This window comes from Fusarium tjaetaba, assembly GCF_013396195.1.
Source record: "Fusarium tjaetaba strain NRRL 66243 chromosome Unknown NRRL66243_c0000494, whole genome shotgun sequence".
NCBI lineage: Eukaryota > Fungi > Ascomycota > Sordariomycetes > Hypocreales > Nectriaceae > Fusarium > Fusarium tjaetaba.
This window is the reverse complement of record NW_023501690.1, coordinates 1-14089: the sequence shown is the minus strand read 5'-3', so window position 1 is coordinate 14089 and position 14089 is coordinate 1. Positions and strand designations below refer to the sequence as shown.

The 14089-nt window shown below is 48.2% G+C and overlaps 5 protein-coding genes across 5 annotated transcripts; all 5 read left to right on the top strand.

Moving 5' to 3' along the window:
* Nucleotides 1–272: 272 nt before the first annotated feature.
* On the top strand, nt 273–2174 carry FTJAE_13896 (multiple ankyrin repeats single kh domain protein; the record flags this gene model as incomplete). The annotated part of the gene is made up of 1 exon (XM_037347081.1): nt 273–2174. The coding sequence occupies one exon, from the start codon at nt 273–275 to the stop codon at nt 2172–2174; it is 1902 nt and encodes a 633-aa protein (XP_037199089.1).
* A 1972-nt stretch (nt 2175–4146) lies between these two features.
* Nucleotides 4147–5721, top strand: FTJAE_13895 (aminopeptidase Y precursor vacuolar; the record flags this gene model as incomplete). The annotated part of the gene is made up of 3 exons (XM_037347080.1): nt 4147–4919; nt 4970–5165; nt 5215–5721. The coding sequence occupies 3 exons, from the start codon at nt 4147–4149 to the stop codon at nt 5719–5721; spliced, it is 1476 nt and encodes a 491-aa protein (XP_037199088.1).
* An 880-nt stretch (nt 5722–6601) lies between these two features.
* Nucleotides 6602–8896, top strand: FTJAE_13894 (double substrate-specificity short chain dehydrogenase reductase 2; the record flags this gene model as incomplete). The annotated part of the gene is made up of 4 exons (XM_037347079.1): nt 6602–6741; nt 6790–7348; nt 7827–8024; nt 8072–8896. The coding sequence occupies 4 exons, from the start codon at nt 6602–6604 to the stop codon at nt 8894–8896; spliced, it is 1722 nt and encodes a 573-aa protein (XP_037199087.1).
* Nucleotides 8897–9248: 352 nt separating this feature from the next.
* FTJAE_13893 (ankyrin repeat) lies at nt 9249–11522 on the top strand (the record flags this gene model as incomplete). Its single annotated transcript, XM_037347078.1, has 5 exons — nt 9249–9469; nt 9516–10175; nt 10224–10359; nt 10615–11336; nt 11519–11522. The coding sequence occupies 5 exons, from the start codon at nt 9249–9251 to the stop codon at nt 11520–11522; spliced, it is 1743 nt and encodes a 580-aa protein (XP_037199086.1).
* Nucleotides 11523–12889: 1367 nt separating this feature from the next.
* Nucleotides 12890–14089, top strand: FTJAE_13892 (bzip transcription factor; the record flags this gene model as incomplete). Its single annotated transcript, XM_037347077.1, has 2 exons — nt 12890–13588; nt 13639–13884. Coding segments are annotated over 2 exons (945 nt in total), but the record flags the coding sequence as incomplete, so codon positions are not given.

The window sequence follows — 14089 nt, the reverse complement described above, 5'->3', positions numbered from 1 at the left end:
GTGCAATAGACATCTGGCCTTGCTTTGGAAAGAGGGCACAGTCTAATAAGCAAATTGCTGAAATGATAGGCGAGTTTTTGCTGGACTCAGAGAATGTCTCTAGAAGCTATCGGATATTTGCAGTGAATTTTATCTGGTGCGAGAGTTCTGAAAGAAGACAATGGCGTAGATTTCCTACACATCATCACACCCTATCAAAAGATGCCTGTCCCCAAGGGAATCTAGGGTTCTATCACGCTTGCAAGAGTGGACTGCAAGAAACCGTCAAATACATGTTGAGAAACCCACACTTCAAGGCTCGGGACGACGAGAAAGAAGCCTACTTAGTTATGGCAATCCGTAACAAACATCCGGAGCTGGCCGAAGTACTCATTAGACAAGGCGTTAGCCCCGATGCATTACATCCTCTATATGGCCCAGCTATCATCAATGCGTCGCAGGCGGGCCCCAGAAAGCTTGTGAAAAGTCTAATCCAAGCCGGAGCTAATGTAAACAAATGGCATGAGGACGATGACTGCTGCAAGGCTGCTTTGAGCGCTGCATCTGAACATGGCCATCTGGAGATCGTGAGAGATTTGCTCAAGGCTGGGGCATATATCGGACTCCAAGATTCTGTTAAACTAGCTCTTGAGAATGGCCATACCACGATAGTTGAACTCCTTAGTGACAGGGCCTGCAGGGTTAAGCGTGTTAATGTTGACTTACTCGAAAGCGCAGCCTCTTATGGGACAATTGAGCTTGTTCAACGGCTACTAGATACTAAACCGAATTTCAGCTGCAAATCTGCGGCCCTCTCAAAAGCGTGTGAGGCTGGGCGTGCTGAAATTGTCAGCCTCCTACTTTCTGAAGGTGCGGAGGTAGATACCAAATTTCTATGGTATCTCGATGGCTCTTACTTGCATCCCAAGGAAATAGAGACCATTCGTTACCAGGACAATGCTCTTGTTCTTGCAGCAAAGTCGGGCAAAGAGAATATTCTGCAGATGGTGCTCGACGATATATCTGGCCGTGAAGAAGCTGAACTTACTAAGCCCTTCCCGCTTGTTAACTACGGACTTCCTATATACAAGAAGAAAGCCCTTGTAAAGGCACTGGCGGGTTGTCATCAGAGAGCTCTAACAGTTCTTCTTGATGCCTTGGTGAATCAAGATCATATACAGGAGTATGAGTACGATACCCTCCGGGCTGCATCTGAAGTCCAGAATCAACAGGTCCTACAGGACTTTTCCGTTCTAATAGGCGAAGAACGCCGTCCCTACTTCGAGGAGACTATGTCTCACTTGCATGAGATCTTGCTCGGAGATCATAGGCTCATCCTTCAGTCTCTGCTGAAAGAAGCCGGGGAAAATTATTTGCAGTACATAGATGAAGACGAGTCGGACGTTCTTCCACCTATCGAGGTCGCAGTTTCAATTGGAAATGCAACCATAGTTGAGCAGTTTATTCAGGCAGGCATTGACATAAACTTGGGTGAGACACTCCGTGATGCAGTACGTAACCAGAATGGCCATATCGTTAAATTGCTACTGGACTACAAGAACAATACGAAGTCTACCATCAAGTTATCAGGAGTTAGTCTATTCGAGGATGCTTTGATGCGTGGCGAAGAAAGCGACTACTCCATAGCACATATGCTCCTAGATCATGGAGTAATCGACGACTGCTCTGAAGAATATGGCCCGACTCCCCTTCAACTAGCTGCTGAAAGTTACTGCATTACCATTGTGGAAAGGTTACTGAATCTCGGGCATACGGTCGACCAGAAGGACTGGAACGGTCGTACCCCTTTGCATTCTGCTCTTAGCAAAGACGTTATCAGTGCCCTTGTATCTGCTGGGGCTGATGTAAATGCAAGAGATTCCGATGGCTGGACACCACTCCACACAGCAGCGGAGGCTGCATCTCCAGGGGCGATAGGGATCCTACTACAATCCGGAGCCGATGTTTTTGCCCTTACCAACGACAAAAGGACTGCTCTGCATGTAGCCAGACAATATGGCCCGGAAGCAATCGAAACAATCAAGATTCTACTCGGAAATGGCCTTGATGTAAATGACAGAGATGAGAGAGGCTCTAGTGCTCTACATAACGCTTGTTCTGGATCTAGTGTCAAAGTCGCAGAGTTACTACTCGTAAATGGAGCCGATGTTAACGTGAAGATAATAAAGGAATAGTCCCCTTACACCTGGCAATCCGCCCCTACGTCACCGGTGCAACTTTTGACCTCGTCTCTCTGCTGGTAGATCATGGATGTGATGTCAACACCCAAGATAAAGAAGGATTCACAGCTTTACACCATGTCAAGACCCAAAACGGTTTTGATAGAGATTTCAGATATCCGTATCTTGCTGCAGACGTAGCTGAGCTACTGCTTGACCACGGAGTCCACATCGACGCGCGAGATGTCAAGGGAAAAACTGCACTATTTCAGTTTCTGGGACACGGGGAACTGGCTGGAGCGGAACTACTAATCGAAAAAGGAGCCGACGTCAAGGCCTTGACTAACTATGGGAAAACTATGATTCACGCCATGAGTGACGAGACCTCAAGTTTATGCCCAATCTCCTGCAGCGCGGAGTTGATATCAATGCTTTGACAAAAGACGGCTGCTCAGCCCTGGCCCTTGCGTTGAAGCCTTTGAGCTTGTTTCCGTATAAGAAGGAACTGCCAAAGATGCTGGCTGAACAAGGAGGAAAGAACATCAGGAATTGGAGAGAAGAGGAATACAGTCCAGAAGATTAGAAAGATCTAGGTAATACCTCAAGAAATACATCTTAGAACTAAAAGTGTGTATTGTTGAATTTTGCTTCTGAAGTGATTAAGGTAGATATGGCAAACTTCAAAATGCAGCACGGGCATTACCTTGACAAACTTTCAACGTATACAAGTGTCAGAAACAACTGCCATAGCCGGAGAACACTGGAAGAAACCACTTCGTACCTTTATCTTAGATGCCAAGGCTTGAAAAGTGAAACTCAACCTCTATAAGGACACACCGAAGGTCTGGATGACAGGCAGATCATTGCACTACGGTTCTGCAATGAAACATGACTACGGATACTTCGCCCGTCGTGCCGGTAAACTTCGATACCCTCGAACGCTCTGATATACGTTCAACTACAGGGTACAGCGAGATCTTCTCCCATCTAGTGCACAATCCCGCAAGTTTGCATCCACAAAGTCAATTCGCCTCACAAGGCTGGGTTACACTACATCTTGCCTGAACGAACCCAGCAGATCATTCCTCAAAGCGCATTAATCCATCCTCCAAACGCACTGCAACACTGCATCGTGAAGTGAATCCTCATCTCACAACAGTGCAGATCATCATTGTAACCCAGCCACACTCGGATAAACACTCCTAACTCGGAAATGAACTAGCCTGTGGCACAACTCAATCGACGACAAGGTTTCTTATCTCGCTGACCCGCAAAAGAACCGGTGAGTACCAAGACTTGACCAAACAGGCTTTTTTCCCAAGAATGACTACAAAAGTCCGCCGAGGGTCGAGAAAGAGGGGAAATGCTTGGATGGAGACATTTTTGCCTAGAAAAGATCATCATGTCATTTCGTGGTGGCTGATAAACTCCGTCTCTCTATCTCAGATCCCTGTCGATACGACGAATAAGCGTAGAAAGATGCTTAATGCCCAGCGCCAACTCTATCACAGCGCTAGTCCCTACTCTATCTCTCGTGACCATTGGCCTATCTTCTGTGCTCGGCCAAGGGTTGATAATCCCTGCGACCTGCCGTTATCAACATAGGTCGGATTGGCGAATACTCCAAAAGTTCCAGGCGACGTGGGATCCGAGTCGGCGCTAGTTCCTGGAAGAGGCAGTTCCTGCGGGGAAGCAGACACGACGCCAAGATTCGATCGCCAGAGACATCCCTGGAACTGCCTGATTTGGATCCCGCCGCCGTGAGAGGGTCATTGGTTCGTGGGAACATTATCCGTTGGGCTATGCAGAAGTGCCGTGCAGGACGGTTGTACTATCACGAAATAGTATGGGTATGTGACGAGTAGATTACAGCAAAACTTAATTCCGTATGATCAGCAATATATAAATATCAACTATTTCCACCGTCATAAATCCCCTTCCTCACTCCTCATCCCTCTTCTCACAGTCCAGTCCAGTCCAGCCCAAGATGAGATTCACAACCCTCTCCCTCCCCCTCTTCGCCCTGGCGGTCGACGCCACCAAGAAGCCCCTCGTCAACGAGCTCAAGCTCCAGAAGGACATCAACATCAAGGGCCTCATGGAGGGTGCCCAGAAGCTCCAGGACATCGCCACGGCCAACGGCAACACCCGTGTCTTTGGTGGAGCTGGTCACAACGCCACTGTCGACTGGCTCTACAAGACCCTCAAGGCGACCAACTACTACAATGTCAAGAAGCAGCCCTTCACTGAGCTGTACTCTGCTGGCACTGCCTCTCTCAAGGTCGACGGCGATGATATCACTGCCGCCATCATGACTTATACCCCTGCTGGTGAGGCTAGTGGTCCTCTTGTCGTTGCTGAGAACCTTGGCTGTGAGGCTGGTGATTTCCCCGCTGAGTCTGAGGGTAACGTTGTCCTCGTTCTTCGAGGAGAGTGCACTTTCGCTCAAAAGTCAGCCAATGGCAAGACTGCCGGGGCTGCTGCTGTCATTGTCTACAACAACGTTCCTGGCGAGTTGGCTGGTACTCTTGGCGAGCCCTTTGGCGAGTTTGCTCCTATTGTTGGTATCAGCCAGGAAGATGGTCAGGCTATCCTTGCCAAGACCAAGGCTGGTGAGGTCACTGTTGACCTCAAGGTTGATGCTACCGTTGAGAACCGTGTTACCTTCAACGTCATTGCTGAGACCAAGGAGGGTGACCACGACAACGTTCTCGTCGTTGGAGGCCACTCTGACTCTGTTGCTGCCGGTCCCGGTATCAAGTAAGTTACACTTATCACTTTTGAAATTATTCAATGCTAACAAACTCCAGCGATGATGGCTCTGGTATCATTGGTATCCTCAAGGTTGCCCAGGCTCTTACCAAGTACCGAGTCAAGAACGCCGTCCGCTTCGGTTTCTGGAGTGCCGAGGAGTTTGGTCTTCTCGGTTCATATGCTTACATGAAGAGCATCAACGGTTCTGACGCTGAAGTCGCCAAGATCCGAGCCTACCTCAACTTCGATATGGTAAGACCAAAACACTCTTTTAACAAAATTGAATACTTACAATTTCTAGATTGCCAGCCCTAACTATGTCTACGGTATTTACGACGGTGATGGAAGCGCCTTCAACCTCACCGGCCCCGCTGGCTCCGACGCCATCGAGAAGGACTTTGAGCGTTTCTTCAAGACCAAGCGCCTCGGCTACGTCCCATCCGAGTTCAGCGGCCGCTCCGACTACGCCGCCTTCATCGAGAACGGCATTCCCTCCGGCGGTCTCTTCACCGGCGCCGAGCAGCTCAAGACCGAGGAGGAGGCCAAGAAGTTTGGCGGCGAGGCTGGCGTCGCTTACGACATCAACTACCACAAGATCGGTGACGATATCAACAACCTCAACAAGGAGGCTTTCCTCGTCAATACCCAGGCCATTGCTAACTCTGTTGCTCGCTATGCCAAGACCTGGAAGAGCCTGCCCAAGGTTACTCACAACACTCGACGATGGGATGCTGAGGTTGCTTCTGTTCTGAAGCGATCTAGCGGACACAGCCATGCTGGCGGTCCTTGTGGATCTGTTTCTGTTTAGGATGTATAACTTGTAAAAGTCTGTATTATGAGAGATGAGCGAGTTTATGTAGAGTAGATAAAATGACAAGACGAATTATGAGCTGAATTGGTCTAAGAATGATTGCGACATTGCTACGTCTCGAACTTGTAGGTGCCTATATTTTTATATGCTAATGATATTGTAATTCCAGGTTGTTCATCCTCGTTGTATTCAACAGGCATATCCTGCGCCAATACTGAAGCGGAGTTTGCTTACGTTGACATCATCAAATCTCACTCCTGCAACCACCAACTGATCAAATGGATCAAAACTTCTTCTTCGTGAACGGCTTAAACGCCGATAAAACTTCGAAAAAGCTCATGCGACGACATGTAATGAAGGGCAAAAATGCAGGCAAAACATTTCATCGACCATCACGGACGAACCAGGTCGTTCAGTATCGGCCAATGGAAAGAATTCCCAGACCGCTCGCGACACAATTCTTCAGCTTCCCGTTTCCTGTACCAGTCACGAAAGTTGCTGGGAAAGCGATAGATGACTGTGAGTTATGCCCCTCGAGGTTGGCGTGTGGTGCTGATAATCTAGTCTTCAATGTGACAGTCGGACACGTCTATCCAGTTCAGCTGGGCTTCTCCGTTGAGGAGGACAAGGTCAAATGGCTCGAGATCATGTTTCACGACAAAGCATGCAAGTAATACGACCCTAGAAATGCTGCACTAGCTAATGATTCGAAGCTTACGACTGCTCCCTGGCGCTTATCCAAGCGTCAAACGAGATATATCTAGGCATAGGTTACAACTGCACCAACTCGCTAAGCTGTATATCTCAGACTCTTGATCAGCTCAAGGTGAGATTAAATAGCAAAGAAGCGCTATCCGATCATACCATCTCGATCGTCATGGCTCTTATCAATCAAGAACAGGCAGCAGAACATTACGCGGCTGCTGAGACACATATGGCAGGTTTAGAGAAGATAGTGGACCTTCGTGGTGGGCTGGAAAATATGGAAGATAGTGTCGTTGCTGTCAAGGTTTGTCGGTGAGTAGATAATGTTTGATTTTGAAGGGTCAGTGCTAATGTTTGAAGAACCGATATTCTCTTCGCTATGCAACAAGGCGGAAACCCATTATTCCATCGAGATCATATATGTCACGTAAAGCGCAGCTTGGCATACAAGGGATTCACTTTGCAGCAAGGGCCGGCTGCATACTCAAGTCGACTTGACCCAATCCTCCAAGAAGCATTTTCTGACACCATGGGATTGTGCAGACTGCTCAACAAACACGCAGATGAGAAGCCTCTCGATCTGCTTGAATTTCAAGAAGTCTTGGTGTCCATCTGCTATCGCCTGCTCCAATTTCGAACCATTGGCGAATCAAGGTCCATGCAGGATATTCAGTCTGCTTATCATATCGGGTTATCTCTTTTTATGATGTCGGTCTACTTTAATAATACGCAGGATCGTATAGCTAGACGAGGACTTATCGAGACTCTTGTCAAGGAAGCCGTTACATCCAACTCGAATGAAGATGAAGATGAGTTCAAGTTCTGGCTTCTAATTTTGGGAGGAATTTCAGTTCCGGCTAGGGATGGCCGCGAGTGGTTTGTTGAGAGACTTCAGGAGCAAGCGAAGTTGCTTGGCATCGTGAGTTGGGAACAAGTCAGGGATTGTTTAGCAAGATTTCCGTGGATGGATGGAATCCATGACAAGCCAAGTCGGGAGATTTGGGATCAAGTCCACTTCTCGGACGTGTAATCAGTTCATGGAGTTAAAGATCTAATGAAAGAAGGATATCCGTTAACTCCGTTCAAGTTTCACTTCAGGCAAAGACAATCAGCCAATGAGGTCTCTGAACTATGTCGAGGACCTTCTAACCAAATATGGTAGCAAGTCTCCCATTGGCTCAAGTCAGGTTATAGTGGCGCCAGGATCTCCAGCCGACGTCTTGAGGTGGCTTCCAAATCGGGTAGCAAGTCTTGTATTGGATGATTTGAGAACAAGGCTTCAATGGTTTGCGAATATCCTGAATCTCTATCAAGGGCTGTCCAAGTGTATATAGAGAGGGTGGCCGCCCTCAGACAATAGTCAATACAGACATCAGTCATCTCCACGACATTTACAGCATACTCACATCATTACTTCAACATTCCAAGATCCGCTCTCATTCATCACCATGGCATCAACCACAAACTCAGACTTTGGAGCTAACACCGAAGCCGTTGAGGTTGCGAAAGCATTTGCCGACGGTATCCGTGACAAAACTATCCTCATTACTGGAGTCAACCGTGGAGGCATTGGATTTGCAACCGCAGACGCTTTTGTAAGTCTCCCCCTCCTGGATTAAGTTCTCATGCTTACCATCTCAAGTCCACCCAGTCTCCAGCTCATATCATCCTCGCCGGCCGCAGTCCTTCCAAGGCAAAGGAGAGCATCGATGAACTCAAGACCAAGTTCCCTGGTGTAGACTACCGGTTCTTGGAGGTCGACCTCTCCAGTCAGGAATCCGTGCGCAACGCAGCTAAAGAGGTTCTCTCTTGGTCCGATATTCCTACTATTGATTTGATCATCAACAGCGCCGGTGTCATGGCCATCCAAGAGCGTACTCTGTCCAAGGATGGTATCGAAATGCATCTGGCGACCAACCACATCGGCCATTGGCTTCTAAGCTGTCTCTTAATGCCCAAGCTCATCAAAGCATCCGAAAACAAGCCAAATGGTTCTGTTCGTATCGTCAATGTCACTTCCGCCTCACCTATGGTATCAAATATGCGCTGGAGCGACATGAACTTTGACAAAAAGAACAAAGACCTTCCCCAGGAAGAGCAGCCAAACTACGAGTTCTTCAAACTCTGGGGATACGAAAACAGCGAAGAAACTGCTTACGTTCCCCTCGATGGATACAACCGCAGCAAAGTCGCCAACGTCCTTTTCGGCATCGAGGCTAACAAGCGTCTCTTTGAAAAACACGGCATTCTCACGCTTGCTGCTCACCCTGGTGTCATCATGACGACTGAACTGGGAAGAAACTTCCCCAAAGAGACGTTGGAGGCTGTTGNNACAGAGAATTACGGAGCGTATCTTGCTGATTGTCAGATCTGTGCTGAAGCGAAGCCGTTGGCTGTTTCGAGCAGTGAGGCTAAGAAACTGTGGGATTTCTCTGAGGAGGCGACTGGACAGAAGTTTTCATGGTAGATCTTCCGAGGTTCTTACTATTTTTGAGTAAATCGAGTTCTGAAGGACTTGTCGATCATTCCATCTGGTTTCCGAGTCGTAGATTTACATGCTTGTGTATTGTGAAATACTGTGTCATTGCTGCGGCAAAAGTTCCCTCACTTTAAGCGCTTAACATGCATCCTGCATCCTCTTCTCGCCATGGCATTGGCTGGAAGTTGCTTCATTCCTGCATGCATCAGCCTCAGCTGCATATTCCCCTCTTATAAACCCTGCAGACTGAACTCGATTATATGACTCAAATGTCCACCGACTTCTGAACATGTAAAGTGAGAGTGAGACTTTATTCTCTTTCTGCACTAACCATATCAAAATGTCCGAATTCGAAGGCGATGACTTTTCCAACAACCTTTTCAGCGACCTTGCGCCGCTGCTCACTCTATTCGGTGAGCAGGTCACAAAACAATTCCTTAGCATGAGTATGGGATGGGCTGATAATATCCTGCTTGCTATGGGACCCCTGGGTGTTATCACGATTGTTGTCAGTGCTATCAGAGTTGGTGGGGATAAGAGGCTAAGAGCGCTGATTGGGAGGTATGCAGCCATAATCCAGACCTGGATAAGAGCTTATATAACCCAGGGCACGGGAGAGCCAATCAGTTGCAGAACAGGAACTACTTTCATCTACTTCCGAAAACGTATGTGAGATGTGGAATGGACAACAAATTGTTCGATTGATTGGAGACTCTGAGGAACTCAAAACACTGATCGCAACAAAGGACGGAGCAGTGTACGATATCCAAGCGGCAGTTGAAGATGAGCTCCTAATATTCAACAAGGACTGCCACCTAGATGCTGAGGAGCTGCGAGTCCTTTCCAACGCCGCACCAAATCTGGCTCTGAACGTACCTAATGCTACAGCACATCTATATGAGCTGTGGGGTTGGGCAGCACTCAGTGTTTTACTCCAGCTTTTTGCTCTCGTGTTCCCGGCGCTTGCGACATTTTTCTGGCACTGGGAAAACGGCGGCAGTACAGTTCAGTCATATGGATACCCGTGTTTCTCGGTTGGCACTGTATGCTTGATAATGGGGATAATGATGTGCGGGCATGTTATTGAGGGTGTAACAGAAGAGATTGAGCTTCAAGTTTCAAACGATAACGCTGGAAAGGATGCGAGGATATTCTGCTACCAGCGCGGCCGAACTGTCGGAGAACAACACTTTCCATCCTGCGCCATCTTCAACTCCAAGAGTACTATCAAGATCTCTCGCATCGGACATAATACGAAGGGTTACGTGTGAGTCTATCCGACGCATCTGCTCGTTTTAGACTCTAACATTATCAGACTTTTGACGTACTGCTCTTCTCTGTTGGCGGTAACAGGATACATCGTACAGTTCGTCGGTTTCCGGGCTCTCCATTGGTCTGCCACTGTGCTTCAACTAGGAATTACACTCGTCATCACTGGAATTAGAGCTTGGGTAAGGCGAGGCCTCGCAGGCGAACCTAATCTCATACCCTCTCCAGCAACGTCAGAGGGTCATGAGCTGGCTTGGTTAACTCTCTTTCTGGTGGGTAATGATAAGTGCCACGACTATAACCCTGATAGGCAAGCATCTGGACGTGTATGGGAGCTTATATCGTCTGCGATCGATGCCACATCACCGAATATCTCGTCCGGTCTCTCACTAAAACCTTATATACCGATATGCAATCGCTTGGAAACTACGCTGCAGATTGAAAAGACCGGACACTTGAGCACTAACCTCGCTTCAAACCACCAAGTACTTGGAGCATTCAACATGATGAAAGCACAATTTCCTGCTTCTATGGTGCATGAAAATATCACCACAGTCTCTAACAACCTAAAAAGTCTTATTGAGAAGATAATGGACTTCCTCAGCGAGCCTGGCACAGTAACGTGGAAGAACCTCAATATTTTACCTGGTCAATCTGGAGAAGATGATCAAGGTGTCTCCGGCGGGATTATTCCCATCAGCCTAACATGGAGTTTCAACGTTGCGTCAGGACGATTCTCACCCGATACCTTGACAGATGTGTTGACAGAACAGCTCGAGTTCCATCTCACAAGCCGCGCTAAAACCAGACGAGACCTGATCAGTCCCGACATGCCACCTCATTGGATACTGGCTGACGCTCAATATCTCGAAGCTGTCCTGTCGATATGCTTATATTCTATGCTATCTCCGAATCCTCATACATGGCAGAACAGGTCTACGCATATCCCGTGGCGCGTCATCGGTTGCAGTACAACCACGAAAGCCGATGAAATGATTGGCCAGTTTAAGAAATGGCTCAAGCATCCTGCGGTTCAAGCTGAGCTCAGTGTTTTTGTTTTGGATAGGCAGGACGAGTATCCTAATGATACCTATCGACAGAGCTGGAGACCTCGCGGCCATTCTCTATGTCTTGGAATGTTTTTATCTTCATTATCAAAGTATGTGAATCGTAAACCGCGTCATATATATCCGCTAATGAGAAAGAAACGTTTCCGTGCCTGAAGCGGAAAGTTCGCAGAATATAGTTGAGCTTGTTGTCCGGGGCAATTATAGGGTTAGTCTGCCAGTGATGTGGGCGCAGGAGATCTTTTCGATATTTATGCTTGCTATAGCTTCTCAGGTGAAGCAAGTTCTGGGGTCCACAGAGACTTTATCCAAGATACCAAGCGAAGGGGTGTATGAGAACGCCTGCTTGAAGAGAATTGCCACTATGGTCATGAACAGTGGCTTGGCAAGTTCTGTCGAAGAGGCCAATCTGCTGATCATACCGGCCTTCTTACATCATGGACTTCTTTGATCTACCGGCTATACAATTGGTTATTCATTATGGTAGAGCGTCTATGATGATCTAGATGTGTTATTTGCAGTCAAGACTTGTGACTGGGAGCTTAAATCAGCAGATAGAACGCAGGAACCTTACTAATCTTTGGGTAGTATTCTCATTTATGGGTAGAAGGCATGGTCAGCCCCCACTGACGAATGAGAGTTGAGGGATTAAGTTCATAACTTGAAATAGTCTCCAACTACGGGACTAGTTCTAAACTTAGTGTTGTCCTCTTGGATATAGAAGTGATATACTCGCTTGGCTTCGTTTCTGTTTCTTATCAGTTCAAGCCTACAATACTCAAGTTTAGATAGATAACTGCAAAATGGTTGTTCTTTCTCATGAGATTATCATAGTCACGAGTAAATGATACAAGAACTCGCTGTAGACTTTATCACATGCCTTATCCTTCAGGACCACGCAGTCTCATGCAGCTCCAGGGTATGCAAGATCATCTCTACTTTGTTGGGTTAGCCCCTCACCCTCTTCTTCAACGCACCACTCCCTTCCAACCGGTTAAATTCCCCAAAGCGAGAAAACCTACATAATGACCCCTAGATACCCGACAAACCCAATCTATGCTTAAACCACCCGTCAACTGTCAAGATCAAGTTCCTGATGATGATACACAACGTCCCAGCCAATCACGCCAACAATTCCTCCCCAACAGACTTAGCAACCCCTGCGCCGCTAGGACCCAACAGGGAATAATCCGGTGCTCATCTCGGCGCTTTACCCCGCGTTTCGCCTCCCGTCGCAGCCAAACTCGCACACCCAAGGCAGAGAAATTCCAACGCTCGCCAACCCGTTTACCCTTTTCTAACTTACCTTACTCTCTACACGTGCGTGTATGTAATGTAATGTACACCTGACATATTCTCCTAGTGTGCAATGCTGACACTCTCATCTTTCAGTGTCAAGTCAACCAACGACACGGGGGTTCTTCGTAACCACGTTTCAAGTCTATTTAACTGGTCGACGTCGGACGCGTCTCCCCTTTTCTTTCTTTCTTTTCTTCACCGTTGAGCTTTTCCTCACTCCCAAGCAAGGCATCGCCAAAAACCCTCGTTCAAAAACAGTGGATATCCTCTTTGAGATATTGACAGCCAGACTATATAACATTTTTCCATACCACCTCCCTATTTCAGCCACCTCTCTCTCATCTCCATGTCCGCGTCTCCACCCAGCGGCTCGTCCAAGCGACGGGTGCGCACAGAGGCTCAGATGAGCCAGAAGCGACTGGCAGATCGCGTCAAGCACAGGGAGAACAGGCAGGAGCACAAGCAGCGCATGGAGCGCATGGAAGCAGACATTGCACAGATCAGAAAGAACCTCGACACCGTTTCCGCGCAGCTCCGGACGCTCCCGCAGCTGAGCGCTGATCTCGTGGCTCTGCAGCAGAGATCTTCGCAGAAACCCCCTGGCGAGGCTTATGAGATGGACACGAGCGTTGAGACCCCGGACTTCCCCGCAGGCCGAAGAGCTGCTGCGCCGACGACGGGTGGTGGTGGTGCTCCATGTGCGGCAGACCACGATATCCCGCCTGCCGAGGTCCCGGAGGTAATGTCGAGTTTATTCCCCACGCCGTCGCACGTCGATTGCCGATGCGGAGTGCAGCATCACTCACAGGCCGATTGTCTCGAGTATCGGAGTTTCGCGATCCTCTACGAGACCCATGCTGCTTTTCCCAAGGATCCGCTCCACGCTAGGTCCCTGCCGAGGAACCCTGAGCTGCCCAACATGACGCTTCACTCTTACGGGGACAATGCAGTCACATGTTTTCTGACCTCGTTCCTTAAGGGTTTTGAGATGGCTAGCGTGGAGACTTTATTCGGGGTGTATTTCTTTGCCTATCGTCTCATGAGGGTGAGTTCATCTTTGCCTTATTCTCTCCTGCATACTAATCCTTCGCGTAGTGGCGCTTACATCCTGATCCTATGACTCTCAAGGATGTACCGCCGTGGCTGCTTCCTACCGAGGTTCAGAATACATATCCTCATCCTGTGAGCATCGATTACATCCCTTGGCCCGATCTGCGAGACTTTTTGTGTACGAATCCACGTATCAAGTCAAGGCATTCTGTCAAGATATACCTTGAGTCTCTCCAACTGAAGTGGCCGCCAGGATGCCCTTTGATGGCTGTCCAAGGTGGCCAGGTTTGCGTAAGCCCCGAGTTTGAGGCTATTGCATGTGATCTCAATAATTGGGAGCTAGGGCCACCCTGGTTGGAGGCTTTTCCTCGTTTGGTTTCACTTGTGCATCCTTGAGTCTTGCCCATGTTTGGTCTGTATCTTGGCCTCGGGGGGCAAGAAAACAGCGAACCTTAATATAGGGTGCCAAAATAAATTTATTAAAAGCTATCTTAAG